At 37.8% G+C, this 27,452-nt stretch overlaps 3 protein-coding genes across 4 annotated transcripts; 1 reads left to right on the top strand and 2 right to left on the bottom strand.

The window, feature by feature from the left end:
• Positions 1-224: 224 nt before the first annotated feature.
• On the bottom strand, positions 225-3,301 carry LOC133312045 (3'-5' exonuclease-like). The gene is made up of 6 exons (XM_061513185.1): positions 3,025-3,301; positions 2,358-2,537; positions 1,654-1,784; positions 1,382-1,543; positions 562-672; positions 225-429 (listed from the first exon to the last, which is right to left on the bottom strand). Exons 1-6 carry the CDS (start codon positions 3,299-3,301, stop codon positions 355-357), a joined length of 936 nt encoding a protein of 311 aa, XP_061369169.1. The 3' UTR covers positions 225-354.
• A 142-nt stretch (positions 3,302-3,443) lies between these two features.
• Positions 3,444-22,255, top strand: LOC133312029 (DNA repair protein RAD50). Of its 2 annotated transcripts, XM_061513165.1 has the most exons (26): positions 3,444-3,615; positions 3,689-3,943; positions 4,042-4,217; positions 4,295-4,409; positions 4,782-5,010; positions 5,184-5,362; positions 5,453-5,623; positions 6,115-6,219; positions 6,301-6,408; positions 6,508-6,719; positions 6,791-6,883; positions 7,942-8,069; positions 13,615-13,729; positions 13,854-13,983; positions 14,079-14,288; positions 14,438-14,646; positions 14,867-15,068; positions 15,483-15,652; positions 15,727-16,051; positions 16,249-16,374; positions 16,460-16,512; positions 17,925-18,075; positions 18,169-18,231; positions 18,341-18,474; positions 21,739-21,867; positions 22,005-22,255. In XM_061513165.1, exons 1-26 carry the CDS (start codon positions 3,493-3,495, stop codon positions 22,042-22,044), a joined length of 3,951 nt encoding a protein of 1,316 aa, XP_061369149.1. In that variant the 5' UTR covers positions 3,444-3,492; the 3' UTR covers positions 22,045-22,255. The 2 variants fall into 2 exon arrangements, with proteins under 2 accessions (XP_061369149.1, XP_061369150.1); XM_061513166.1 differs by lacking the exon at positions 3,444-3,615 and having other exon boundaries at positions 3,820-3,943; positions 4,046-4,217.
• Positions 22,256-23,025: 770 nt separating this feature from the next.
• Positions 23,026-25,863, bottom strand: LOC133312019 (serine hydroxymethyltransferase 4). The gene is made up of 4 exons (XM_061513151.1): positions 25,116-25,863; positions 24,222-24,612; positions 24,021-24,122; positions 23,026-23,545 (listed from the first exon to the last, which is right to left on the bottom strand). The coding sequence occupies exons 1-4, from the start codon at positions 25,791-25,793 to the stop codon at positions 23,301-23,303; spliced, it is 1,416 nt and encodes a 471-aa protein (XP_061369135.1). The 5' UTR covers positions 25,794-25,863; the 3' UTR covers positions 23,026-23,300.
• Between the last annotated feature and the right edge of the window lie 1,589 nt (positions 25,864-27,452).

The raw sequence follows: 27,452 nt of genomic DNA, 5'->3' as shown, positions 1-27,452 counted from the left end.
CAAAGAAGAGTAAAAAAAAGGGGAGATATTAAGTGGGACGGAGTATGTTATTATGAAAGGTGATAACATCCTTACACGATAAGAGTTCAATGTTATAAGCTCAATGTATGAAACATTGAAATGAACATTACGGAGTATTTCCCAAGACAAAATGATCAATTTATTTCATTTCTTTTTCCTTAGTACCACATCCACCATCAAACAAATAAAAATTAATGGCCAGAACAGGGACTAATTCCAGACGGTTTGATTTCTTGGGACATTCTCATAAGATTACAACAGACATTTAGCAGATATAAATAATTGCATATAATTAACAACAAATGAAATTTGATACACAGACTAAGGATATAATCATTGTTGCGGTACACCATCAACTTCGCCACTTTTGTCAGTAATTTCCTGGGCGTCCGGGAGATCCTTAATCGCCTGCAATAGAATATAAGAATTCCTTGGATCATGTCATGTGATTATAACATGGCTAGATTGAGGACATTACTTAATAGTTTGACAACAATGAGGCTAATGAGTGGTGGATGGTTTTTAGTATTTAATATTTACCTGATGGAGATACCAAGAAGCAAAAGCATCTGTGGCAGCATACTCTAGTTGCTCCTTTGACAAAACAGGAGTCTCCCAATTTCCCATTCTTATTTGGCTGGGCTTTTTAAGCTGCACATATAACAAACTTGATAAATATCGTCCTACAGTAGTTCTTCACCTTTTTCAAGAAAGCAGTTGAAAAGTCTCCGTGCCCCTTCGGGCAAAGAAAATTAAAAAGAGCGAAAAGGTTTACCAAAAAAGGACAATGACCAAGCAGTTATGGAAATTAAATACTTAATGGTTTATCTCTATTTTGTGTGAGAGCAGGAATACAAATGATCAAGTAAGGAGAAAATGAACAAAGAAACAAAAATGTTATTTCTTATTACTTATGGCATTCAATTTTGTCATTTGAATGTTCCCAACATGTTTACAAATTCTGTTGGTCTGACAAAACCTTTCTCCCGACTCAAACTGCATCATGAAAACCCAAATAGCCCCTAAATTGAAAAGGACAGGAAGAAATGGTTTATTCAGAATTGAACTACGAATTAAGTGAAGTAAACTAAATTGAATTAAATTTTTCATTATTTTTTTATACAAAACATTTCTTAATTAACTACTACTCGGTCAATAAAAATATCTATGAAAAAATAGTAATTATAACGTTAACAAATTTTTTTGCATTGGTCTAATGGTGAGAGGAAAGGCTGCTCTCCTTTTGCCTATTCAAGATCCAGCAAAGCCTCCATTGGGCCATCAGGTGTTAGAAGAAGACTGGACCAGTCCGAATCACAGTGTCTAGTCTGGTTGTAAGAATATTGAACTCAAAACATACCTGTTTTGATAAAAGTTTTTCTGTCAAAGATCCAAGACCCCACTTATGAGGACCTCCACCTAGCTTTCGATTAGCATTGAAAGAAAGATCTTCCACACCTTTAATAGATATGTTATAATCTCTAAAAACCTTAACAGCATCGCCGCCAATCCCAGCTCCAACCTTGTATACGTCAAACACTGTATTAATACTTATGATAATTGATTAGTTCCCACAGATAGAAAGGAAAAAAAACTAGAAAATTAAAATCCAGCTTAACAGGAAAAAAAAACCTTCAAAACTGTGGGATCTTCAAGTAAAAGCTGTAGATTTTGAGGGATTCCGGAATGAATTAGATGTAGAACATGACAATGACTAGTGCCACCATATATCTGCATCACTGCTACCTTTCCAGGTGGAACACCTATGAATGTTTTATACAATAATGATTCAGTAATTATAAGTTATGGCAATATTTTATTTAAAGAATTATGTTTTTACAGGGGCAAAAGAGAAAGCTCTTATTCGGTAGAAAACGTAGGGAATGCCCCTCTCACCATAGGTGAACAAAGCTTTTAGCCTTTTAGAAAAGATAATCCATAAACCAAGTGATGGAGTAAAGAGCCAAGCAATTGGCTAGAATGGGGAAGTTCAACCCCCCAAAATACTCAACTTATAAGTCTTTACCTTCATCCACATTGCAACACGAAATAGAGAGGCTCTGCCTCCCATGAGAATTTCAAAATTCCTCAACAAGACTGTCCATCGTCAAGTTCTAGAAGCTTGAGCAAGGAAAGCAATTGTCATAATAGGCAGGAAAACAGTTCCCTTAATCTTGCTCTCATATTAAACTAACAAAAATATCTTAATATCCGTTACACCATCGATAGCATTGCCTAAATGCTGCAATTGTAATAGACTCCCAATACAATCAGGTAAATGACATAATCAGCTATTGAAAAAGAGGAAGAAGAAGAAGCTGAACCATTTAACCAACCTTTTCTGAAGGAGGGTTTCCACTCAATGTCAAGTCCAATTGCAATTTGCATCGTCTCTTTTTTCTTTTCTTCCAGAATTTTTAAAAGCTTTGTTGCGGCTTTCTCTACATCACTAAAAGTCCTGCTATACATAATTTGGCCACTAAACTTCATTACCGGCAATTTCATCCTTGAATAGCCTGCATAAGGAAAAAAAAAGAAAAAAAACATATCTTTAATTAGAGGAAATGTAGATACAAATTTATCCGAAATCCTATTTAGCAGAAGAAAAAAAAGATAAATCTTCTGGGTTTCCGTTGAATTGAACCATATTAAGTAGCCAAAAACTATTTGAAAATGTTTCAAAGCCAGTAACAAATCACTGTATTTTCGTAATCAAATGGAATTCTTTTCACGCATCGCTATACCAAAATACTATCCAATACAAGAAAGAGTCAAAAAATAATAAATCCTCATCAGACACAGTAGAGAAAAAAAGCATAGCATTCTATCAACAACAGCAGAAAGGAACAAGCTGGTTATTGGAATCCACGACTTAATTAGTGTAAGTAATGAAAGGATAGCAACACAAATTTAAAAAAGAAAAGAAAAAAAAGAAGCGAAATGAATGGAGAAGTTGTATGGGAAATAATAAAATAGAATGGGGGAGAGGAAATAACATAGAACCTTGAGAAGAGGAGAAAGAAAAAGCTTTAGCATTTGGGTGTTGAAGAGCGAGAAGCGATCTGGGCAAACGGCGAGCGTTGAATGGACGTTTATTGTTATTGTTATTGTTGTTGGGTTTGAGTTTGGGGAGAGAGGATTGAAAGGTGGCTTCAATGGCTTCAAGTTGTTCCTCTGAGAAAGGCTCGCCGCAATCGCACACAAATGACGCAAGTCGCGTGAAACCCTCTTCTTCCCCTTTCAACCGTTTCATCTCTTGCCACTTGCCACCCACTTCCATTGGATTTGGAGGGAATGAATGTGTATATAATTTAATTTATATTTTTGGATTGGGCCAGGCCCAGCCCAGCCCAACATAAAAGTTTTGACTTTGAAAGAAAGAGTGGTAAATTCCTGCTACACTACACTGAGTATGAGTATGAGGTGAAGCGTGAAGGGTGAAGGGCTGTGTTGGAGAGGAAGCAACAGAAGATGAGTACGGTTGATAAGATGTTGATAAAAGGAATCCGGAGCTTCGACCCGGAGAATAAGAACGTGATCACCTTCTTCAAGCCATTAACCCTAATCGTTGGCCCCAACGGTGCTGGCAAGACCGTATGTTCATTCCTTTCATCTTCACACACTTACTTGACTTTTACTTCATCATTATTATCATCATGAATTGCAGACAATAATTGAATGCTTGAAGCTATCATGCACCGGGGAGTTTCCTCCGAACGCGAGGTCTGGCCACAGCTTCATTCACGACCCCAAGGTTGCCGGAGAAACTGAAACGAAGGGACAGATTAAGCTCCGATTCAAGACAGCCGCGGGAAAAGACGTGGTTTGCATAAGGTCCTTTCAGCTCACACAAAAGGCCTCCAAGATGGAATTCAAGGCTATTGAGAGTGTCCTTCAAACTATTAATCCTCATTCTGGCGAGGTACTCTTTAAACATTAACTTTTCTTATTTTCTTCTTCTCCTTATACTTATTACATTGTTATGGTTATAATCTAATCTACTCTGCTCTGCTCTGTCAGAAAGTTTGCCTTAGCTATAGATGTGCTGACATGGATCGAGAGATTCCCGCGCTCATGGGTGTTTCGAAGGCCATTTTGGAGAATGTTATATTCGTTCATCAAGATGAAGCCAACTGGCCTCTGCAGGATCCTTCCACCTTAAAGAAGAAATTTGACGATATCTTTTCCGCTACTCGGTATCATCTACAAATCCACCTTAATGTTATATTATGACTTAGAGTTGGTAGTCAATATATGCTCTTATGCTGAGCAGATACACAAAGGCACTGGAGGTTATAAAGAAACTTCACAAGGATCAGAATCACGAGATAAAGACTTACAAGCTGAAACTGGAAAATCTTCAAACTCTTAAAGATGCTGCTTATAAGGTCTATTTTCTCTTCCAAAATTAGACAACTCTACAGATAAATAAAATTTGCAAATCATCTTTCCTTGCTTTGCTTCTTTATTGTAATAATCTTGAACTCGAACTCTACAAAATCCTACCTCTATTTCTCGTGTGCCACTGTATTTTTATTTATTTATTTTTTTGGAGGGGGCAGGACTGCAGGAGCATTCTCATTATGCAGTGAAGTAAAAGTTCTGCTGTGCTTTCATGTTTGGTTTAGTTATTTTAGAACTTAAGCTCTGTGCCAGTTTGACAACTATAACTCTATAAGCATAAAGAAAAGTAGAAAACCGCAATGTCCCAAAATAGAAGGGAAAAGAAAATCTAATTAATTTTTTTTTTTTTCCTTTAGCTTCGGGAAAGCATTGCACAGGATCAGGAGAAAACAGAATCTCTAAAATGTCAGGTCCAACAGTTGGATGGAAGCATTCAAGATTTGGATGCTAAAATTCACGATGCGGAGAGAACATTGAAAGATTTGCGGAAGCTGCAGGACCAGATATCAACTAAGACTGCTCAACGAAGCACTCTGTTTAAGGAACAACAGAAACAATATGCTGCTCTTGCTGAGGAGAATGAAGGTGTGTTGACCATGGTATATGTATTACCATCATTGAGCCGGTTTTAAAAAATATTTATCTTAGTTTTTCTATCTTGTTATAGTTTCAATCTTATTGGATTTACATCTCAGATATTGCCTTCATAATATATTTCTAAGTTTCTCATGTTTTCTTGTGCTTCTTGAATTGATCAGACACTGATGAAGAGTTGATTGAATGGAAGACCAAGTTTGAAGAAAGGATTGCAATTTTAGAAACAAAAATAAGCAAGTTGGAAAGAGAGATGGCTGACACTGACACTAAAAGTTCTTTCCTCAAACAGACCATTGATGATTCCATCTGGGAGATTAGCAAGCTACAAATTGAAGCAGAAGTAAATGAATTGATACTCAAGTTGATGCCTATACTGACATCCAGTTGTGTGGAATGTTTTTTGTAATTTTGTCTCTAATTTGAACTGCAGGCTCACATGTCTTTGAAGATTGAACGTGATTCCTCCATTGAAAATCTTTTTGCTGGGTATAATTTAGGGTCTCTTCCAAAGTCACCCTTCGGTGATGAGGTTGCTTTAAACCTCACTAATCGAATAAAATCAAGGTTGGTGAATCTTGAAAAGGATCTGCAAGATAGAAAGGTGACTCGTCTGTTCTTCCTTTCGGTTTATATATATTCACTATTATGTGCATGTGATTGGAGAGAAAATGAGATGGCAGAATTTTCAATCATGATTTCTCGCAATAACTGAATGTTTGGGATAATGGATCTTCTTAGCTTGTGGTACTCGGCTAGCGGCTACCATAGAGGGTTTCTGTACTGGCTATACAGAGAGAGATTGGCATGCTGTACTCACTTGATGTGTTTCTTTTTTTTAGTGTTATCTTTAGCAGGATATCTTATCTTAATGCTCCGGCACTTTCTTTCTTTTCTCTAATGAATTTATTTTCTTATTTGAAGATTCTGCTTCTCTAAATTGACATAATTTTCAAATTATTTTCGCCATTTTGAAAAGAAGAAACAACATGATTATTGAATATATTAATAATGTTACATATTCTAAAATATCCTCGGGGCTTCTGAATTATGGGGGGACTGACTCTCTTTTTTTTCCCCTCTTTTTTTGTGCAGAAAGCAAATGACAATGAACTCAAGATTGCATGGGAATGCTACATAAAAGCATATGACCGTTGGAAAAATACTGAGGCTGAAAAACAAGCTAAGATAGAGATCAAGGTTTGGTGTGTGAATGCATCCATTTATTGTCAAATGTCTGTATGTTACTTGTACAATGTTAATAGTTTGTTATACATTCAGAGTGGCTTGTTAAAGAGCATTAAAGAGAAGGAAATGGAGCGTGATTCATTTGAACTTCAAATTTCTAATGTAAATCTTTCTCGTATAGATGAAAGAGAAAGTAATTTGGTGAGTGCAGCCTGCTCTTTGGTGTTATTTGGTTGTTTATAAGCTTAATTTTAAACATCCAGAAAATTTGATTAACATAATTTCATGTAATGCTTGCAGCAAATTGAGGTTGAGAGGAAGACAAACCAACTCGCTGAAAGAGAATTTGAAAAAAATATACGTCAAAGGCAAAGTGAGCTATATAGTATGGAACAAAAGATTAAGGCTGTCAATCGAGAGAAGGATATAATGGCTTCTGATTCAGAGGACAGAGTGAAGTTATCTCTTATGGAGGCAGAGTTGGAGAATCAGAAGAAGAAACATAGAAAGATGTAGATTGATTATCTTTTTATTTAGTTATATATTTAGAAGTTGATGATCATCTGTTTATTCTTCTTTACAGAATTGATGACCAGAAGGATAAAATAAGAAGGGCGCTAAAAGGGAGGGTTCCTCTTGATAAGGATGTGAAGAAGGAAATTACGCAAGCAATAAGGTAGGGGAAACCTTTTCTATCATTGTGTGTCTTACTTATCATACTATCTTTAAGAAATTTCAGTTTGTAGTGTTTCTGTAGCTAGTCTGTTCTACTACTATTTGAATGAGAAGAAATGTGTTAGTTGGATTATTAATTATGTGCACACTATGCCTCTGTTTTCCCTATTATACTAATATTTTCTTTTCTGATTTATTTTTAAAATGGCAAACGGGCCTGGCCTTTTATTTTTCTTCATTATTTTTTTCTTCTGATGCAAGTATTTATTGAAAGTAGAGCAGGGTGCATAAGTCAGGGATCAATAATCTTCCTACTTTAAAACAAGAAGGAGAGGTAAAACTAAATTTGCTCAAAGGAGCTCTTCAATCCGTATAAAAATTAGAAAGGAACTCCCTAATTAATGAAACCAGGAGCCGAAATCCCCAAAGAAGCTATGAAAACAACCCTATATTTTAGAATCTGCCTGGACTAAATTTTTTTCTGAATAGTATAGCATTATACTCTAACCTAATTCCCCATAATCCAGCAAACGTGTCTATTTAGATTTGGGCTTGACCCATTAAGGTGTTTTCATCTTATCGTGAAATTTCAGTAGTAAGGTTATTACAGAATATCTTTTACCGTTGGATTAGGGTTAGAGTGTCGAACAGAAGCTTCTTGTAATCATCATTGATCATAATGAATTTTCTGTTTTTCCCGTGGAGTAGTCCTGTGGTTTGGTGTTGGTTGAACATGTTATATTCTATGTTGGTTTTACCTGTCCTTATTCTCTGCTGCTTGTCTGGTTCTAACAATCATGAAAATTTCATGCTTTTTGGTTGAGATATATGGATTTTAGTATGAAAATTGATTGAGTTAGGAGCTTCTACTTTAGTAAATCAAACATCAGAGAGACCATGCACATGGCATTTGAAAGTAATATTATTATTCTGAGTGCCTTAGGTGCTTTTGCTGTTAACTTTTTGGTTTTGCATGCTTATGGTTGTCTGATAGAAAAAGCTGTTTGTTTGTTTATGTTGATCATGAATTCCCTGGTATTGATGCTTTTTGTGGTGTAGGACTGTTGGAGCTGAATTCGATGACTTGAATGTGAAGTACCGTGAAGCTGAGAAGGAAGTCAATATGTTGCAGATGAAAATACAAGAAGTTAACAGTAACCTATCAAAGCACCACAAGGATTTGGAATGTATGTGCTATCTATCATTCAAAGAAGTTGTATGTAAATATTGTTGGTTTTTTTAGGGAAATCAGTGTTTTGAGTTCTGCATCTGTTATGTTGCAATGGTTCATTGGTAGTTTACTTATCTTGTGGACACTTAATTAGAATTTTCTTTTAAATAAGGAATGACTTTAATTTTTTTGTTTTAGTATTATTTGTGTACTTTACATTCTTTATATTTTAAATAATTATTGAACACAATGTTTTGCACTAATAGAGATGTATACAGAAGAGAAAGAGGGAGAGAGAGAGAGAGAGAAGTCATTGATATGATTCTGATGTAAAATGTATATTCAGTAATGAACTGATACAGAGAGACCTATTTATAGATCAGGTATTGCTGACTCAGCAGATAACCATCCTAACAAGAAGTAACAAACTCTAACAGAATGAGTAATAATCAGGTGTGTGACACACCATAGAAACAATACTACAGCAGTACAGTAAACCAGTAAACTAATACAAAGCCTTAGTTGTTTATATGCTAATATGCCCCCTCAAACTCAGGAGTGATGGAGTTGAAAAACATCCAGAACTCTGAGTTTGGATCTTAAGTCAGCAAACTTGGGAGCAGAAAGAGGCTTGGTGAGAGTGTCAGCTAACTGATCAGTGGCTGGAATGTGAGAAACAATAAGATCCTTAGATAAGACCCGTTCACGAACAAAGAAAATGTCCAACTCCATGTGCTTGGTTCTGGCATGTAAAACCGGGTTATGGGATAGTGCAACAGTGCTGAGATTATCACAATAGACTTGTGGAGTGGCCAAGGGAACATGAAGCTCACGAAGAAGCGACTAAATCCACAAAATTTCAGCTGAAGCAACGGCCAAACTTCTGTATTCTGCCTCGGTACTAGACCTGGCCACCAAGGATTGTTTCTTGGACCACCAAGAGACCAAGTTAGGACCAAGGAAGAGGCATGCACCTGATGTAGACCTGCAGTCATCAGGGTCACCAGCCCAGTCAGCGTCACAAAAGGCTGTGAGAGGCAAAATGGAATGTGCAGAGGCTGGCTGAAGCAAGAGACCATAAGAAACAGTCCCTTTAAGGTATCTGAGTATACGTTTGACAGCAAGCCAGTGATCAAGTAAAGGTTCTGCCATGAACTGGCACACTTTATTGACAGCAAAACTGATCTCAGGTCTTGTTATAGTAGCATACTACAATGCACCAACAATAGAGCGATAGTGATGAGGATTATCAAAGTAATTGGAGCCATGCCTTGTCAATTTGCAACTAGTAGCCATAGGAGAAGCAATGCTTTTTGCATCTGACATATTAGCCTGAGCCAAAAGGTCTCCGATGTATTTAGATTGAGAAAGAGAAATAGCACCAGTAGAATGTTTCTTGACTTCTATACCCAAAAAATACTCCAAAACTCCAAGATCTTTGAGAGCAAATTTAGAACTCAAGGCACGGATCAGTTGTTGAATAAAGTGAGGATCATTCCTAGTCACAATAATGTCATCTACAAATACCAACACATATATAGATCTGTGAGCATCACGAAGAATAAAGAGAGAGGGGTCACAGCTGGACCTAAAGCCAAAGTCTGAGAGAGCTTGTTTGAGCTTATCAAACCAAGCTCTAGGAGCTTGTTTAAGGCCATACAAGGCCTTATTGAGCTTACAAACCAGAGTTTTATTATTAACCTCAAAACCTGGTGGCTGTACCATGTAAACATCTTCAGTGAGGTCTCCATTGAGAAAGGCATTATTCACATCTAATTGCCTTAATGACCAGCCAAATGTGAGAGCCAGAGTGAGCATAATTCTTACTGTTACTGGCCTGACAACAGGAGAAAAGGTTTCTGAGTAATCAAAACCTTCTTGTTGATGAAACCCCTTAGCAACTAGGCGAGCTTTATACTTGTTGACTGTCCCATCTGGATTCTCCTTTATTTTAAACACCCATTTGCAGCCTATAGCTTTCCTGGTAGGAGGAAGAGAAACAAGAGTCCAAGTATGATTAGATTGTAAAGCTTTATATTCTGCCTTCATAGCATCCAGCCATTGTTGGCTGGCCAAGGCTTGTTTAACAGTTACAGGTTCCATATGAGTGAGGAGAGCAAGAGATCTGGCTAGGCTCTTGGACCTTGTAGTGATAGAGTGAGGGGAAGAGGAAAGACTCACTGTTTGTGATGGCTGATAATCAGAAGAGGAGGAAGGTGAGGAGGAAGAAATTGGTGACAAGAGTACTGGGGAACAAGACTGACCAGAATTGGAGGAATTATCTTGAGGAGGTGAGACAGAAGTAGGGGACATAATTGGTACAGAAGATGACAGAACTGGAGATTGTGACAAAGCAGGTTGAGGAGTAGGGGAGACAATAGCTGGTTCATCAAGCCTGTGAACAGGATGAGTGTTGTGATCAGAATGTGTTGCATTAGTAGGAAAAGAGGTGAATGGTTGGTGAACATTAAAATTGGGAAGAACAGTAAGAGGAATAGAAGCAGGAACTATAGATGCATTAGGGAAGCCAGGCTTAATATTCCATAGAGGAAATGGAAACCTATGTTCATTAAATAAAACATCCCTTGAAATAAAGACACGACCATCTGGATTTTGACACAAGTAACCCTTATGATTGGGAGCATAGCCAAGGAAGATACACTCTTGAGATCTAAATTCCAGCTTGTGCTTATTGTATGGTCTGAGAAAGGGAAAGCAAGCACAACCAAAATTTTTGAGAAATTTGTAATCAGGTATAACATGAAACAACTTTGTATAGGGAGTTTGAAAATCCAGTACTGCTGTAGGTAACCTATTAATAAGATATACAGCAGAAATAAATGCATAATCCCAATACTTCATTGGTAGAGAGGCAGAAGAGAGCATAGTGAGACCAGTTTCAACAATATGCCTATGCTTTCTCTCTACCACTCCATTCTGATGATGGGTGTGAGGGCATGCTATTCTATGGTTGATTCCATGAAGAAGAAGAAACTGAGTAAAGGATCGAAACTCCCCTCCCCAATCGGTTTGGATGGACTTGATAGAGACATTGAATTGTGTTTGTACTAGAGAGTGAAATTTTTTGAAAGTTTGAAGTGCATCTGACTTCTGTTTCAAAGGATAAATCCACATAAATCTAGTATTTGCATCAACAAAGGAAATATAGTACAAGTGTCCCATCATGGATTTTATAGGAGCAGGGCCCCATAGGTCACTGTATATCAATTCAAAGGGAGTATTGTAAACAGTATGTGAGGGGGAAGAGGGCAAACAATGGGCCTTACCAATGCAACAATCTGAACAAAACATCTCAACAGCTTTATTATTCACAGGTATATTACAAGCTTGAAGAACAGATTTAAGAATTTCTTTATGTGGATGTCCTAAACGACAATGCCACATTGAGTAAACAGAAGTTCCTAGCTCAGAAGACTGAGTAGCAGTCACTGGATTATTACTATTACAAACTGAAGATACTGGTGAAGAAACAGTATTACAAATAGGAGATATCAAGCTTGAAGGCTGCTGAAAGGGAGTACATGAGACACTTTGTGGAGCATGAGTTGGTGTTTGATGAAGATTGATTCCGTTGAATTTATAAAGACCACTAGAGTCAAGGATACCTTCAAGAAAGACTTTGTGTGTCCCCTGTGATTTAACAAGACAAAAGGAAGGGTGAAATTCAAAGTACACAGAATGATCTTTGGCAAATTGGCTGGCACTCCCAAGATTTTTCATAATGGAAGGAACAAGAAGGAGATTTGTAAAACGCAAGTGTGTGTGTGTGTCAAAGGGAGAAGAAAAATTGGAGGAACCAATAGTTGTGACAGCCAAACCTTGGCCATTGCCTATCAGTATTTGGTCTGCACCACTCAATTGCTGACTCTGCATCAGATTCTGAGGATTGGAGGTGACATGATGTGTTGCACCAGAATCAGGATACCATTCCAAGGCAGGTGCAGGTGTGGGCAGAATTCCAGATTGAGCAGTAATCATAGCTTGTGGTTGCACACTCTGAGGACGAACATACTGGAAGGAATGACGCTGTTGAGGTATCTGATTTGTCTGAACCTGAGCAAACATCTGAGGAAAAAATTGAGAATGAGAGGTGATGTTGGGTGGTGGAAGAGTGGGAACAAAGTGCTCATCAAATCTATGCCAACAAGTTTGAACATCATGTCCAAACTTATAGCAAAGTTGGCAACAAACATTAGATCTTCCTCCACTTGCCCCACGTCCTCTTCCTCTATTGTAGTTGCGTTCTCCATAACGTCCCCTGCCTCTGTTTGGCACATATGAGCGACTGGAGTTGTGAAAACCAGTGCTCTGTTCCTGGGTACGTAAAACAGGGGCAAACAGAGTGTCACTGTTCACACCATTGCTATTGTTACTCTGTTTTCCAGCTTCTGAATTATGCTGAGTCAAATTCACTGCTGCAGATTCTGAAATCAACGCCTCTGATTGTCTCATTAGTATTTGTTCATGAGTCATCAATTGAATACTCAAATCTTCAACGGAGTAAGCATTTTCGCGCGCATGAACAGACGCAATAAACGCCATGTATTCAGCTGGTAATCCTCCAAGTATAATATCTGAACACTCTTCATTACTAACTGGACTTCCTATTGACTTGAGAGAATTACAAATACCTTTGATTCGAGAAAGGAACTCCTTCACAGTCTTTGATCCTTTTTTGATGGCGTGTAATTCAGATCTCAGCAACCTTGCTTTTGATTTCATCATTCCTTGGAACAATTTGTGTATTTTGTCCCACGCTTCATATGAAAACTTTACTCCTAATATCTCGTTCAGAATCGATTCTGAAACGGTTGAAGAAGCCAAGACAGAAGCATTGAGTCTTGTGTTATCCATTCCACATACTCAGGATTCTGGACATCACTGATTCGATCATCTTCTGACAGAAATTGAAGAGGTATCTTAGGATTAACCAAGAAATGATGCATCTGATGTGACGTGATGATTGGATCTACAATTTGATTCCACAACAAGTAATTCTCTTCCGTCAATTTCACTGTTATCTGTTGATTGAACAGTTGTGGAGCTTTGTTCTCCATCTTCGAAACTGGTTTTGCACGTGACGATGGATGAGATGAAGATTCGTGATGTGAAGATTCGTGATGTGAGGATTCTCGATTGGAGGAAGGTGAATCCGAAGCGGAAGACATGAATAGGCTCTATATGGATCAGACCTTCAGATCGAAGGCTCTGATACCATAATAGAGATGTATACAGAAGAGAAAGAGGGAGAGAGAGAGAGAAGTCATTGATATGATTCTGATGTAAAATGTATATTCAGTAATGAACTGATACAGAGAGACCTATTTATAGATCAGGTGTTGCTGACTCAGCAGATAACCATCCTAACAAGAAGTAACAAACTCTAACAAAATCAAACTCTAACAGAATGAGTAATAATCAGGTGTGTGACACACCATAGAAACAATACTACAGCAGTACAGTAAACCAGTAAACTAATACAAAGCCTTAGTTGTTTATATGCTAATATGCACTATTTATATTTATTTATTTATTTGCAGCAAGAAAGAGATTTATTGAATCCAAGCTTCAGTCTTTCGATCAGCAATGCTCTGGAATTGACTCTTATCTTAAAGTTTTGGAGTCTTCTAAGGAGAAAAGAGATGTCCAGAAAAGGTAAACTTATGCCAGACCACAATTTCATGAAGTCATCTTTGTGATCATATCAAGCTGATGTTTGTGTTGTCACTGATTTGGTAGTCTAAAATGTACTGATGCTTTATCTGGTGATTCCTTGCAGCAAACATAACATTGCTGATGGTATGCGGCAAATGTTTGATCCTTTTGAAAGGGTTGCCAGAGCTCATCATGTATGCCCGTGCTGTGAGCGCCCTTTCTCTGCAGAAGAAGAAGATGATTTTGTTAAGAAGGTTGGAAGATTTCACATCTATTATAATATTATCTGTTGGCTTTGAGCAAACACTTTATATGGTTTTTAATTGGCTTCTTTTTCTTGTAATGACAGCAACGAGTGAAGGCTGCTAGTTCAGCTGAACATATGAAAGTTCTTGCTGTGGAGTCCTCAAATGCTGACTCTCATTATCAGCAGTTGGACAAGCTTCGTATGGTTTATGAAGAGTATGTTAAACTTAGCAAGGAGACAATCCCTAATGCTGAAAAGGAACTCCAGCAACTCACGGAAGAGCTGGATCACAAATCTCAAGCGCTTGATGATGTAATAATCATAATCTCTTTTAATTTCCTTGAAATTTCTTTTAAGTAGACAATACCTCCATACTTGTCACTGCCTTTTCTAAACGCAGATCCCTTCTTTCTTGGTGTTAATTTGTTTTAGCTTATACAACTGCTGTAACTTTGTTTCAGGTTTTAGGTGTTTTAGCTCAAGTAAAGACTGACAAGGATTTGGTTGAGGCATTGGTGCAACCTATTGAAACCGCTGATCGACTTTTCCAAGAAACTCAAGCTTTGCAAAAGCAAGTTGAGGATTTAGTATACAAGCTTGATTTTCGAGGACAAGCAGTGAGGACTATGAAAGAAATTGAATTGGAGCTTAACGCATTGCAGGGCACAAAGTAAGTAGCTTCCTTTTTTTTTTTTTTTGATAATAAGCAGCTTCCTTTAATTTCTACTATTTACTAACATGGCCAATTTTAATCTAGGTCCACTAAGATAATTGATTTTCATCAACTTAATATCATCTGCCGTTCCAAATTGCCTATATATCCTATGGATTTTACATGGTTTGATATTGCTTATTCTTAACATTATTTCCATGCATATCTTGGTTAAAAGGGACAATTTGCATTCTGGATTGGAGAAGTTAAGGGAAGAACAGAGGTATATGGAGAATGATCTATCAAATATTCAAATGCGGTGGCATACTCTAAGGGAGGAGAAATTGAAAGCAGCTAATACACTGCAGAATGTTAAAAGGGTAGAAGAAGAATTAGAACATTTGACTGAAAAAAAGACCCAAGTTGATCTTGATGAAAAGGTTGTTTAATTATTTGACACATTGATGGGTACTTATAAGTTATAAGCATGTGCAATTACCTTGTTACCCCTCTCCATGTGTTTGAGTACCTTACACACACACACATTTAAAAGAAAATTCAATAAAATGATTAATTCTCTCAACACAGAACATGCAATTGTTTATTGTTTATTTCTTTCTAAACTATTTTTGGTGCATTGTGTATACTTTATCTCCCAATTCATTATGTTCAAATTGTGTTTATTTATAGAGAAAAAAAATTTGACTTCTTTTTTTCCAAAACATTGCCTCAATCAAAATTCCCAAATTTATTAATTGATTTATTTGTAACTACTCTTTTTAAAATGCTGAAGTCTTTTTCTCTCTCTTGACCAAGTCAATGTATAATTACACTCAAAACCTTGGTATTTGCAGCATTTGGCAGAAGCTCTTGGACCTTTATCCAAGGAAAAGGATAAATTACTTGCTGATCATAATGAACTGAAAATCAGACTTAACCGCCAGTATGAAGACCTTGTTGAACAAAAGAGAAGTTATCAGCAAGACGTCGAAGCACTCTTTAAAATGACTTCTAAGATTAAAGAGTAAGCTTTATCAGCTTGAAAAATGTTAGTTTTTAGGAGTCCACTTTTCTTTAACACGAGTATTGTTTGTCCAGGTACTCTGATTTAAAGAAAGGAGATAGGTTGAAGGAACTGCAGGAAAAGAAATCTCTATCAGAATCTCAACTTCAAAGTTGTGATACCAGGAAGCAGGAAATTTTTGCTGAACTAAACAAAAGTAAAGATTTGATGCGAAATCAAGATCAATTAAAAAGAAATATTGAGGACAACTTAAATTACAGGAAAACAAAGGCTGAAGTAGATGAGCTAGCATGCGAAATTGAAACACTGGAAGAAAATATATTGAAGGTTGGTGGGGTTTACACATTTGAAACTGAACTCCAGAAACTATCACAGGAGAGGGAGAGGCTTCTTTCAGAGGTAATTTCAAATCCCTGAGTCATACTTCTATGCTTGCAATCTGTAATTAGTTTAGCCAACTACCGTGATTGATTGATAGACATTTTACCATTTATATGTTCCCATCTTCAATAGTTATGTGCTTTACCTTCTAGTATAGAATTGACACATCTTGCTTCTCCCTATTTTTGGTTGTGTACCTTTTACCTTGGTGACAGTTAAACAGGTGTCATGGAACCATGTCTGTTTACAAGAGCAATATTTCCAAAAATAAGATTGATCTTAAGCAGCCTCAATACAAGGACATAGATAACCGATACTTTGACCAGCTTATCCAGCTTAAGGTGTAATCTACTGTTATACTGTACTTGTACACTTTCTTCTTTAATATTCATTCTATATTGTTGACTAGTCAACTTTTTTTTTCAGACAACTGAAATGGCAAACAAGGATCTGGACAGATACTACAGTGCCCTTGATAAGTAAGTTTATTAAAATTCAGTAGTGTTTACCGCTCCATCTGTCAAGTTTGTATTATTTGTCATAGGCTAGTCATGGCTTTGCAATGTATAATTAATAGATCAATAAGGCCGCCTGATAAGTGTCAAAGTTCCAAATCAAAGAGTAAGATAGAAAACTTAATTGATCAAGTTGAATCTAGCAAGACTCTACCAAATTTAGTACAGCTGTCTTTAACAAAAGGAAAAGAGTACAATTAACAGGAAAGAAATTACTGAAAAGAAATAGATGTAGAAACTAAGCCAGAGCAATTTGAGAGACTCTGGTTCTCTCCCAAGTCCAAGCCAAATCCCAAATGTCCTGGATCCCCCCAAAATGATGCCTCTCTTGCTATTTGATACCAGCCTTCTTCAGATACACCAGGAGTGTGACTCTAACCAACGGATTCCCTCCCAACTATCCTCTACTGAGTCAACATATACGGTTGAGAGCAGCTGTGATCCCCAATGATCTCCTCTTTCATAAGCCATCCCAAACCATTTACATGGCTTAACCGTATCACCACCTCTTTTGAGCTCGTAAGACCCTTTCTCTCATGGTTTGTTTCTTGTGCTTCAAAAGCTGTGAGACATATAGCATCCTCATTTTGCATTGTGAGGTGTCAATGTCGCTTGGCAGCTTTTGTACAAGCTGTTGGGTAGTGCTGGATATGTTTGTTATTACTATGTTTATATTATGTTTTGCTTGGCCAGTTGCATGCTGTGGTTATGTCACGTGTTGTGTATGTAAGTGCATATGCACTATTCTTCCTGACTTGAAAAAGGAGGAGGCTGAATTACACTTTAGGTCCCTTCAACACTATTGTTTGAATTTGATCCCACTAGTTATTTAGCTTGAATTGTGACAATGTTGTCCTCATAGGTTTTGAATTGGTGCAATTAAGTCCTCTTCGGTGATCGACATCGACGTAGTTCCCTTTGTTGATTTGGCATTGTGACATGTAATTTTGACCTTAATAAAGTCGATCAAAGTACCACATTAGCAAAAAGCATTATCAAGTCGAGGGGGATACAAACCCAACATTGTTGCAATTGAAACGAGGGGGGCCCAAACCCAAGATCAAACTATACTAGAACCAGGAGAATCAAAAGTATAATAAGGTCAAAGCAGAGAAATGCATTTCTTTTCGAGCAGTTCTTTAAATTTGTATTCTCACTTTTTGTGTTTATCGTCTGTTTTTGAGCTGATTATGATGTTTGACATACAAATACAAATTATGAAAGAAAAGCATATTATGTTTGACATACAATTGACCATTTCTGGTCTTCAAGTACTAATCAATAAGGTGGAACTTATCAACAAATTTAGATATTTATGTGTTAAAATATAAATCAAAGTCTACTTTTATTTGTGTTCCTTATGATTCTTTTTTCAGAGCACTGATGCGCTTCCACACAATGAAAATGGAAGAAATCAACAAAATTATAAGGGAATTGTGGCAACAAACTTATAGAGGACAGGATATAGACTACATTTGTATTCATTCAGATTCCGAAGGTGCTGGGACCCGTTCCTATAGTTACAAGGTTTGACATCTTTATATTGAAATGCTAATTCCTGCAAAAGCTGTCTAATTGTCTCACAAATTTTGGAATATTGTTCTTTTGCATTCCATACAGGTTCTCATGCAGACTGGTGATGCAGAGTTAGAAATGAGAGGAAGATGCAGTGCGGGTCAGAAGGTATGTTATTACTGAAGGGATTGCTATGTCTAGTATTCTTTTTACTTTTCTCTTTTATTAAAAAGATAATAAATAAATAAATAAGCATGACTAAATTGTGAGGTTGCAGGTCCTGGCGTCTCTTATCATACGATTGGCTTTAGCTGAAACGTTTTGCCTCAATTGTGGAATACTAGCATTGGATGAACCAACCACAAATCTGGATGGACCAAATGCCGAAAGTCTGGCTGCTGCTCTCCTAAGGTGTGTGATACGAACCCACTTTGGTTTGGGCCTCAAATGCAATAATTGACCCAAATTGGTAATGCTGTTAACACGTGAAGATATTGATTGGAATGCCCTCCAATCATGAGTGTCATTGAGTTTGTTATATAGATGGGAGGCAGCAAGGAAAGGGGACATCTGGAATCTTTGGAATTGCTTGGGCCCTTTTTGGGATTGGGAAAGTGGAACCTCTCATATGTGTTTCACGCTATCTTACATTTTCTGCATTGTGATTTCATTTAGATTCATTGTGATTTCTGATTTCCTGCAAGTATTTCTGTTATTAAGTCTCTGTTTGTAATCAATTGCTATTAAATATACGAAGGTTGAATATTCAGATCTCAGTTCCTGTGTTAATTCCCTTTTACCTCTGTTAATTAGTGGTTGGTCCGTATCAATTGGTATCAGAGCTCCGATCTTGGAGCTCTGTGGGATGGTCTGGACTAGACAAATGGAAAGCCGATTGGATACGTTGGAAGAAGGGCTGCGCAGAGGGTGTGTTCGACAAGAAGAGGTTCATTTGAGACTGGACGCTAATGAAGCTCTACAGGAGCAGATTCTTCAGAGGCTAGGCAACAATGAAAGGGGAATGACGGAGATTATCAGAAGGCTGGACGAAATGGCCGGACATAGGCAAGGTCGTTCCAGAGATGGAGAGAACGAATTAGAGGACGACAAAATAAATACACGGGAGGAACGAAATCGACGAAGAGTTAATCTGAATATTCTGTTGACCCGACGGTTGGAGGTTCCGGTGTTTGCAGGAGAAGACGCTACGGGTTGGCTATGTAAGATGGAGAGGTATTTCGTTGTGAACGGTGTGACCGAAGGAGAGAAGCTAGCGGCAGTGGTGGTGTGTCTGGAAGGCGAGGCACTCCATTGGTGTCGATGGTGGGAGGTGGGCAATCCAAACGCCACCTGGGGACTGTTCCGACGAGAGTTATTCAGCCGTTTCCAACCGGAGGCCTTAGACAATCCATATGGTGCTCTGTACACCCTTAAACAGAGCAGAAGTGTGGCTGAATTTCGGACAGAATTTGAGAAGATGGTAGGAGCTCTACGATTTGAAGATGAAGACCTAGAGCATGGTTGAATGGGGTGCGTGCCAGTATACGCGAAGAACTTCTGATGTACCCCCATCTAAGTTTGTCGAAGACGATGAAGTTCTCTCTCAAAATAGAGAAGCGAAACGTAGCGTGGAGAGATGAGGGTTGGGGATTGATGGCCAAAAATTGGGCTCCTCGCTCGTTGGGCTTGCGTGCGGGTTCAAGCCCAAATGAGGCCAGAGGATGGGGAAATACCCACATGGGCCAGGGAAGTTCAAACGGCCCAAAACGAAATTCAGTCAAATAATATGAGCCCTAACTCTGGTCCGACAGCCACAAGAAATAAGGCAAACGAAAATGTGAAGGAGGGATCTACAGCGAAGACGTCAAACTCAGTCATGGGTAACCAAGCGTCGGAGGCTTCCTCCGATCAGGGTCGCCTACTGTCTCCGGCGGAGCTGCGTGAACAGCAGGATCTGGAGTTATGCTTCAAAGGTAACGAACGTTGGAATCCCAACAACAGGTGTCAGGTACGGCAGCTGCATCTGTTGTTAGTGGAGGACGACGACGCGGAAGAGGGGGAGCAGGCTGAGATGGACAGAGTTCTAACCGTTAACCCAGAGGAGCGAGAGTCAGAAAGGGAGTTGCAACTCTCTTTTAGTTTGCTAGGGCTCACTTCAAACAAAACCTTAAAGGATTGGGGGGAAATTTCTGGCCAAAAGGTGGAGGTTCTGTCATGTCTTGCTCGTTCAGATTTGGAAGCAGGTAATACCTGGGGTCAAGATGAAGTCAGTCATTATATATGGAAAGATGATCCTTGCAAACATTCACAACATGCTCGACCAAAGGATTCAATGGAAAGAATTTGGTTTGACACAGCATTTAAGGAACAGGTGGAGGAAATCCAGTGGGCATCCATGAATGCAATAGCGTCACTTGTATATGGATCATGCCATGATGACAATGTTAGGAAAGTGAGAGGCCTTATTGTGGCTAAAGGTCTTCAAGATGGACAGATATGGTTTGGAACTGCTGTCATCCCCGTTCCATGGTGGTGGGAGACACTATTGAGGAACATTTATGGTGGTATGGACTATTTTAAGATTGGTTTATTAGTTCCTACCTTTATTTCAAATTCTGGCAAGGCTATATCAGAAAAAATGGAGCTTGAGATTATAGACCTGGAGACATATCATTCTCTCTTTTACGAATGATTTGGTATAATATTGCTCATATATCTTGCTTGAATTCACGACAATTTGGGTGGAAGCATATTTTTTCTTTTGGAGGATTTTTTATAAGAGACCAGGCCTATACCTTGGACTCTCTTTCTTTTGCAATTCATTTATGGTCTAACAGTGCTGCACAATCAATATTCTTTCGGGGTTCTTTGGATGCATTTATGAGCTATGAAAAGCATGTTTTAGACGACCTCACGGTGGATCAGTTTGTTGAAAAGTGGAGATATAGGTGCTGTTTTGGTAAGATTTCTTCAATTTGACATAATGGGCACTGTTCTTGGCATAATATATTATTTCTTGGTGTTACATGATGATGGACAATGGGATCCGGGTGGAGGTTATATTATCTCATGGATTAGTTGGCCAATACATTTCAAGCAATGGGACCCCGGAAAATGATCATCACCTTGAGGACAAGGTGATTGTTAGGGGGGGAGTATTGATACGAACCCACTTTGGTTTGGGCCTCAAATGCAATAATTGACCCAAATTGGTAATGCTATTAACAAGTGAAGATATTGACTGGAATGCCCTCCAACAGAATAGAGCATGAGTGTCATTGAGTTTGTTATATAGATGGGAGGCAGCAAGGAAAGGGGACATCTGGAATCTTTGGGAATTGCTTGGGCCCTTTTTGGGATTGGGAGAGAGTGGAACCTCTCATATGTGTTTCACACTATCTTACATTTTCTGCATTGTGATTTCATTTAGAGTCATTGTAATTTCTGATTTCCCGCAAGTATTTCTGTTATTAAGTCTCTGTCTGTAATCAATTGCTATTAAATATACGAAGGTTGAATATTCAGATCTCAGTTTCTGTGTTAATTCCCTTTTAGCTCTGTTAATTAGTGGTTGGTCCGTATCAGTGTGTGAATAGATTGTCTAGTTTTTGATTAAATTGCTAATAATGAGTTAATTATTGTTATTCATCTGCTTTTATCTTCCTTAACATGCAGGATCATGGAGGACAGGAAAGGCCAGGAAAATTTTCAGCTAATTGTAATTACTCATGATGAGCGTTTTGCTCAACTGATTGGTCAGCGCCAGCATGCGGAGAGATATTATCGAGTCGCAAAAGATGACCAGTAAGGGCGGCAATAATAATGTTTCATTTGTTTTCATGTTACTCCTGTATCACATACTCACCAATTTTCTTTATCATTATAGAATGAGAAAATTCTGTGTGCAATGCTTCCTTAACTTCTCTATCTCGTATTTTCAGTCAGCACAGCATAATCGAATCCCAGGAGATTTATGACTGAAGGACGGACTTTATCTAGTAAGTTACTTGTTGGACGATTGGCGAATCTGTTCTCTAATACCAGAGCCCCAAAGGCATATGCCTCAAATGATTTATGCTGTATCTTAATTAAACATGCTGAAGATGGGTGGTCCCAGTTAATTAAATGATTTTATCCCTTAAATTAACTGATAAGCTTCTCATTTCAAGACTCAGAATTAAAATCTCTTATCAAGGAAATAAGCTTCTTATCACTTAAATCAATGGTTATTGATTAATATGTTTAATTTTTTTCATAATAATTAGAGAGGTTATATTTATAATTACTTCTCCCTTACAATTATTATTATTATCGTTGGATTCAAATTAAATTAACGGTTACGAAATAATATTAAATGAGTTGTTGATTTTATTTTGATCTAATGATAACAAAATATTTGTAAGTTATAAGAAAAAAATAGTTGTAAGTATAGTTTATCCCAATTAAACAAGTTTTTTTTAAATAAAAATATTTAAAAAAAAAATTCTGAGAAGTTGAAAATATTAATTTAATCAACAACTGTTGATTTAAGTGATAATTAGCTTATCTCCCTTAACAAAGTTCTCAAATTGGTCTTTGGAAAAGTCATCCACCATATAGACATTGGACTAATGAAACCTAATTGGTCAAGTTTTCAATGAACTGTTTGGAAAAATAATTAATAAAAATTTCTATTATAAAATTGCTTTTCTTTAAATCCAAAACAAAAATACTCTTAATCAAAGTTCTACGTGACCTTTTCTTGGATAGTTACTTTTTACTTGTAGCAAAGAATGATGGTAGATATAATGCCTCGATGATCTTTTATGCATTTCGAAAACTGAGGCCATTAAATCAAAATACTGACATTAAAATAGAAAAATACCTTTCGTTATTTTTCATTCTTTATTGTATCAAATAGATCTTAATAGATCAGTCCAATTATAGGCGCACTTTTAAAGAACCACAACAAATAAAGCTTTCCCATAACATTCGTATGCTTTTTATTTCTCCATCATTGACTACGCTAAAACTTCAGCCTCTAATAGTACACGTAATATTTCATTTGTTATTGAGAAAATATTATATCAGGCATACAAAATCATAACAACAAAGACAAACTTCAAATTGAATCGGAAAACCATCAAGCTTGCCTATTTGACACCCAAAAAGAGAAAACTCGTTATCTGTTTCTCCATTTCCCCATCTTGCCCAGTACATTAAGACATTTGGGAGGAGAGAGAGTTGCATTACTCAACCTAATCCTTGTACTTCAACTCGGATACTAGGAAACCAGGCATATCGAATGAGGCTGAAAACTTCTCAACATCAGCTTTGAGATCTTCAATAGCCTTATTGTTCACCAAGCCCTTGTTGAAATCCTTCAAAAGTTTGCCATGCTCTTTCTGGATCTCCAGCGTGAGGGTCACTGCACGGTGAAGGAAATCTCCAATCTGCTCAAAGTCTTTTTCAACCAAGCCCCTAGAAGTCATGGCTGGGGCACCTGTTAACAGAAACTCCTGTCAAGTACTCGTGCAATATGATGAATTTTGGTAATACATCATAAAAAAACATGCTGTGAATAACACATTAATTAACACTTTATTTTTTATAATTGGTTTGGCAATCACATTGCATAAACAAGGACCACCATGCTGAATAACACATTAACACTTCTTCATTTTTTATAATTTGTTTGGCAATCACATTGCATAAACAAAGACCTCCACTTTTGACTTTCCAGTAAAAAGAATGATGTGTCATGTTCCCAAATGCTTAATCAGACCTCCTGCAGGCTCCGCTAGAAGTAACTACTACTACGCCATTGGTAAAGCATTAAAAATTAAAAACACACCCTCTATGAAATTCCTTCCAACAATAATCTAGCATAAGTTTCTAAGAATGCCTGTACCATCTATCAGAATATGAAAGAATCAGACTCACAATAACAAAATCAAGTTCATAGAGGAGAAACTTACCAATCCGTACTCCTCCGGGGGCCAAGGCACTGCTATCACCAAAAACAGCATTTTTGTTCACAGTAATATTACAGAGGTCACAAAGTTTCTCCACCTTATTGCCTGCAAGAGTATCGAAATTGCATTAACAAAAGGGTTCCAACTTAAACCCATGATATTTGCTACTTTTTTACTTAGTTAGGTAATGAGTTTGTCCTTTACCAGTCAAGCCAAGAGGGCGGAGATCCCACAAGACAAGATGGTTCTCAGTTCCTCCAGTAACAAGACTGTATCCCTTGCTCATCAAGTACTTTCCAAGTGCAGCTGCATTGGCCTTAACTTGCTTGGCATATGCCTTGAACCCAGGTGTCATGGCCTGTTTCAAAGCGACAGCAAGGGCACCAATCTGGTGATTGTGAGGACCACCCTGAAGAGAAGGGAAGACAGCAAAGTTGATTTTGTCCTCAAAATCATAAACTGCATTCTCAGGCTGGCCCTTCTTGGGTGGTTTAGGTCCCTTCCTGTAGAAGATCATACCTGCCCTAGGACCCCTCAAGCTCTTGTGGGTTGTTGTTGTCACAATGTCACAGAACTCAAAAGGATTATTAGCTTCCTGTTTCCACAAAAAATAAACAAGTCATCAATCAGACCCAAAAATACATATTATGAATTAAAACACTAACATTCATAAAATAAAGAGTAAATATCATTTTCGGTCCTCATCAAATTTTACTATGTCCGCTTTAATCCCTATCAAATAAAAAGGCTATTCGTGGTCCCTAAGAAATTCAAAATGGACCCATTTTAATCCTTTTGAGAGACTAATATGAATTTTTTTGAATTTGTGAAGAACCACGATTTCAACTAAATGGGTCCATTTTTAATTTAATAGGATCACAAATAGCATTTTTATTTGCTAGGGACTAAAGCAAGCATCCTGAAATTTGCTAGGACCACAAATGCTATTTACTCTAAAACAAAAGAATAGTTATATCTCTAAAAAAAAAAAAAAAAAAAAAAAAACAGATCAAGAGCAAGGTTGTTACTTTATCCTAGCAAATCCATAAACAAAACAATGATAACAGATAGATTTGATATGAAATTGTGATATTATACCTGAGCAGCAACAAGTCCACTAATGTGAGCCATATCACAGAGCAAGAGGGCACCACACTTATCAGCAACCGCTCTGAACCTGCCATAATCCCAATCCCTAGGGTAAGCACTGCCACCACAAATGATCAACTTTGGCCTGAAATCCAAAGCCTTTTCCTCCAACCTATCATAGTCAATGAAACCAGTGCTCGAATTCACCTTGTAAGGTAAACTCTCGAAGTAAATCGAAGTCGCTGAGATCTTCTTCCCACCGGAGGTGTAGTACCCGTGTGTCAGGTGCCCACCGGACGGAAGATCCAGCCCCATGATACGGTCGTGGGGCTGGAGCACCGCCGTGTAGGCGGCGAAATTCGCCGGAGAACCGGAGTAGGGTTGAACGTTGACGCCCCAGCTTGCTGCGTCGAGGTGGAAGGCCTGGAGGGCGCGTGAGCGGCAGAGGTTTTCGATCTGGTCGATGAATTCGTTGCCGCCGTAGTAGCGGTTACCGGGCATTCCCTCGGAGTACTTGTTGGTGAGGGCGCTGCCGAGTGCTTCAATCACGGCGAAGGAAGTGAAGTTCTCCGACGCAATCAGCTCGATCCCACGGCATTGGCGACGCTTCTCCTTCTCTATGAGATCGTGGATGTCTGGGTCCACCGTAGCCAACGGCGTGTTACCCCACGCGCTCACTGACTCCATGCTGTGTGTATGCCTCGATTCGAAAATTACCACACAACAACGAAACGAACCACAAAGAAGCAGTTCAGTGGCTGTGTTTGTTCGATTTCAATTTCTGTGAAATGTTCCCTTTTAAAAGAGTTCCCAGCCAAATGTTAATGTACAATTCTAGCCTTTTCTTCTTTGTTTGCTTTGGCGGTTTAGGTGAATTATTATTGGAAAATAATTATCTCACGTGCAACAGAGACAAAGTAGTGCGGTTCGTTTAAAAATAATAATAAAAATAATGGATCCCACTGTCTTGTATTTATTGCATGAGATAATTATCTCATGCAACATGAGATAAACAGGGAATGTGTTGTGAGATTAATAGTGGGTAAAGAATAAATGTTAATTTATTTATTAATAGTTAAGATAATGTCGTATGAATTTATTATGTTAAATGAGATGGATTCATTGTATAGCTAAATGGCACACCACTGACCACACCAATCAAAGCATGGAAAGACTTAATTTTAATTTGGATTTGGAGTTTGCTTCCCTCACAACTCACAAGGTCGTGCAAGTGCTATGCATCATCAACCTTCACTTTCACTTCATTTGCTTCACACATGATAAGGCCATAAATTCAATACTTGATTGTAAATCTGTACTATGTGATGTACAAACTCCAGTGAATGAATGTGTCTGTAAGCTTAGGTCGGGTTAGGAAGTTTTTGGTGTGTAACTGAAAACTGCGAATAGCTAATTTCTTAATTAACACTTCTCTACGCATTGTAGTTGGTGGCATATATTGTCAATTGGGAAAACAAGGGGTGGGTTGGTGAGGGTCATATGGTCAATTTATTCTCACCAACCCCACAACCATTTATGCTAACGCTTTCCTTCCCCACATTTGCTTTCCAAGTACGTGGGTGTATACCTGGATGACTGGGAAGTAGGAACTCTAAATATTTATTTATTATTTTGGTTCCAAACTTATGAATGTTGATTTATGAAATTAAAGATTAACGTTTAACAGGAAACACAAATGTCTTAAGATTCAATTAATTAACATCCAAGTCAACATTTTGCTGCCACTAACCAAAAGCCACCCCATCTAACTCGTGTCTTTGCCTACCAAGCCAAAAGTATCACTATTACGAGTATATACTTTTGGATATATTAATAATATAGTCTAATAATATGTTTGTATATAAGTCCAATACGCAAAAGTATGATTATTTAGTCTTATATAGGCTGAAGTGCAATAGCTTACATTATCTTTAAGGTTTTCATAATTTAGAGGTAACACTATTAAGTATTTCAAATCTTATGTCTCTTAGTGTAATACTTCAAGTAAATCTAAACCATTCTCTCTCAAATTCATAACCTTCAACATATACCACTAGGCCTACATCAAAATTTCAACAATTTACTTAACAAACAATTTTTATTTTATTTTCTTGGTAAACAAAAAGGGCTACAAGCCCCAGAAAAGAAAAGCGAACAAACAATCAGCCCTACCTGGGGAGAGACACAGCACAAACCCTACCTACTGACTTAAGAACACCCAAATACAACAATTGAATACCACTTGGGGGGTCATAAAAAAATCTCTAATCAACCCGCTCAGGAGATTTTAGCATGAAGTTGGCCAACCAGTCAGCACACATGTTTCCTTCCCCGAGAGTATATTGA

Source organism: Gastrolobium bilobum, unplaced genomic scaffold, assembly GCF_033153095.1.
Source record: "Gastrolobium bilobum isolate Gb01-03AN ecotype WA unplaced genomic scaffold, APGP_CSIRO_Gbil_v1 utg23192, whole genome shotgun sequence".
NCBI lineage: Eukaryota > Viridiplantae > Streptophyta > Magnoliopsida > Fabales > Fabaceae > Gastrolobium > Gastrolobium bilobum.
This window is presented reverse-complemented; position numbering and strand designations above follow the sequence as displayed.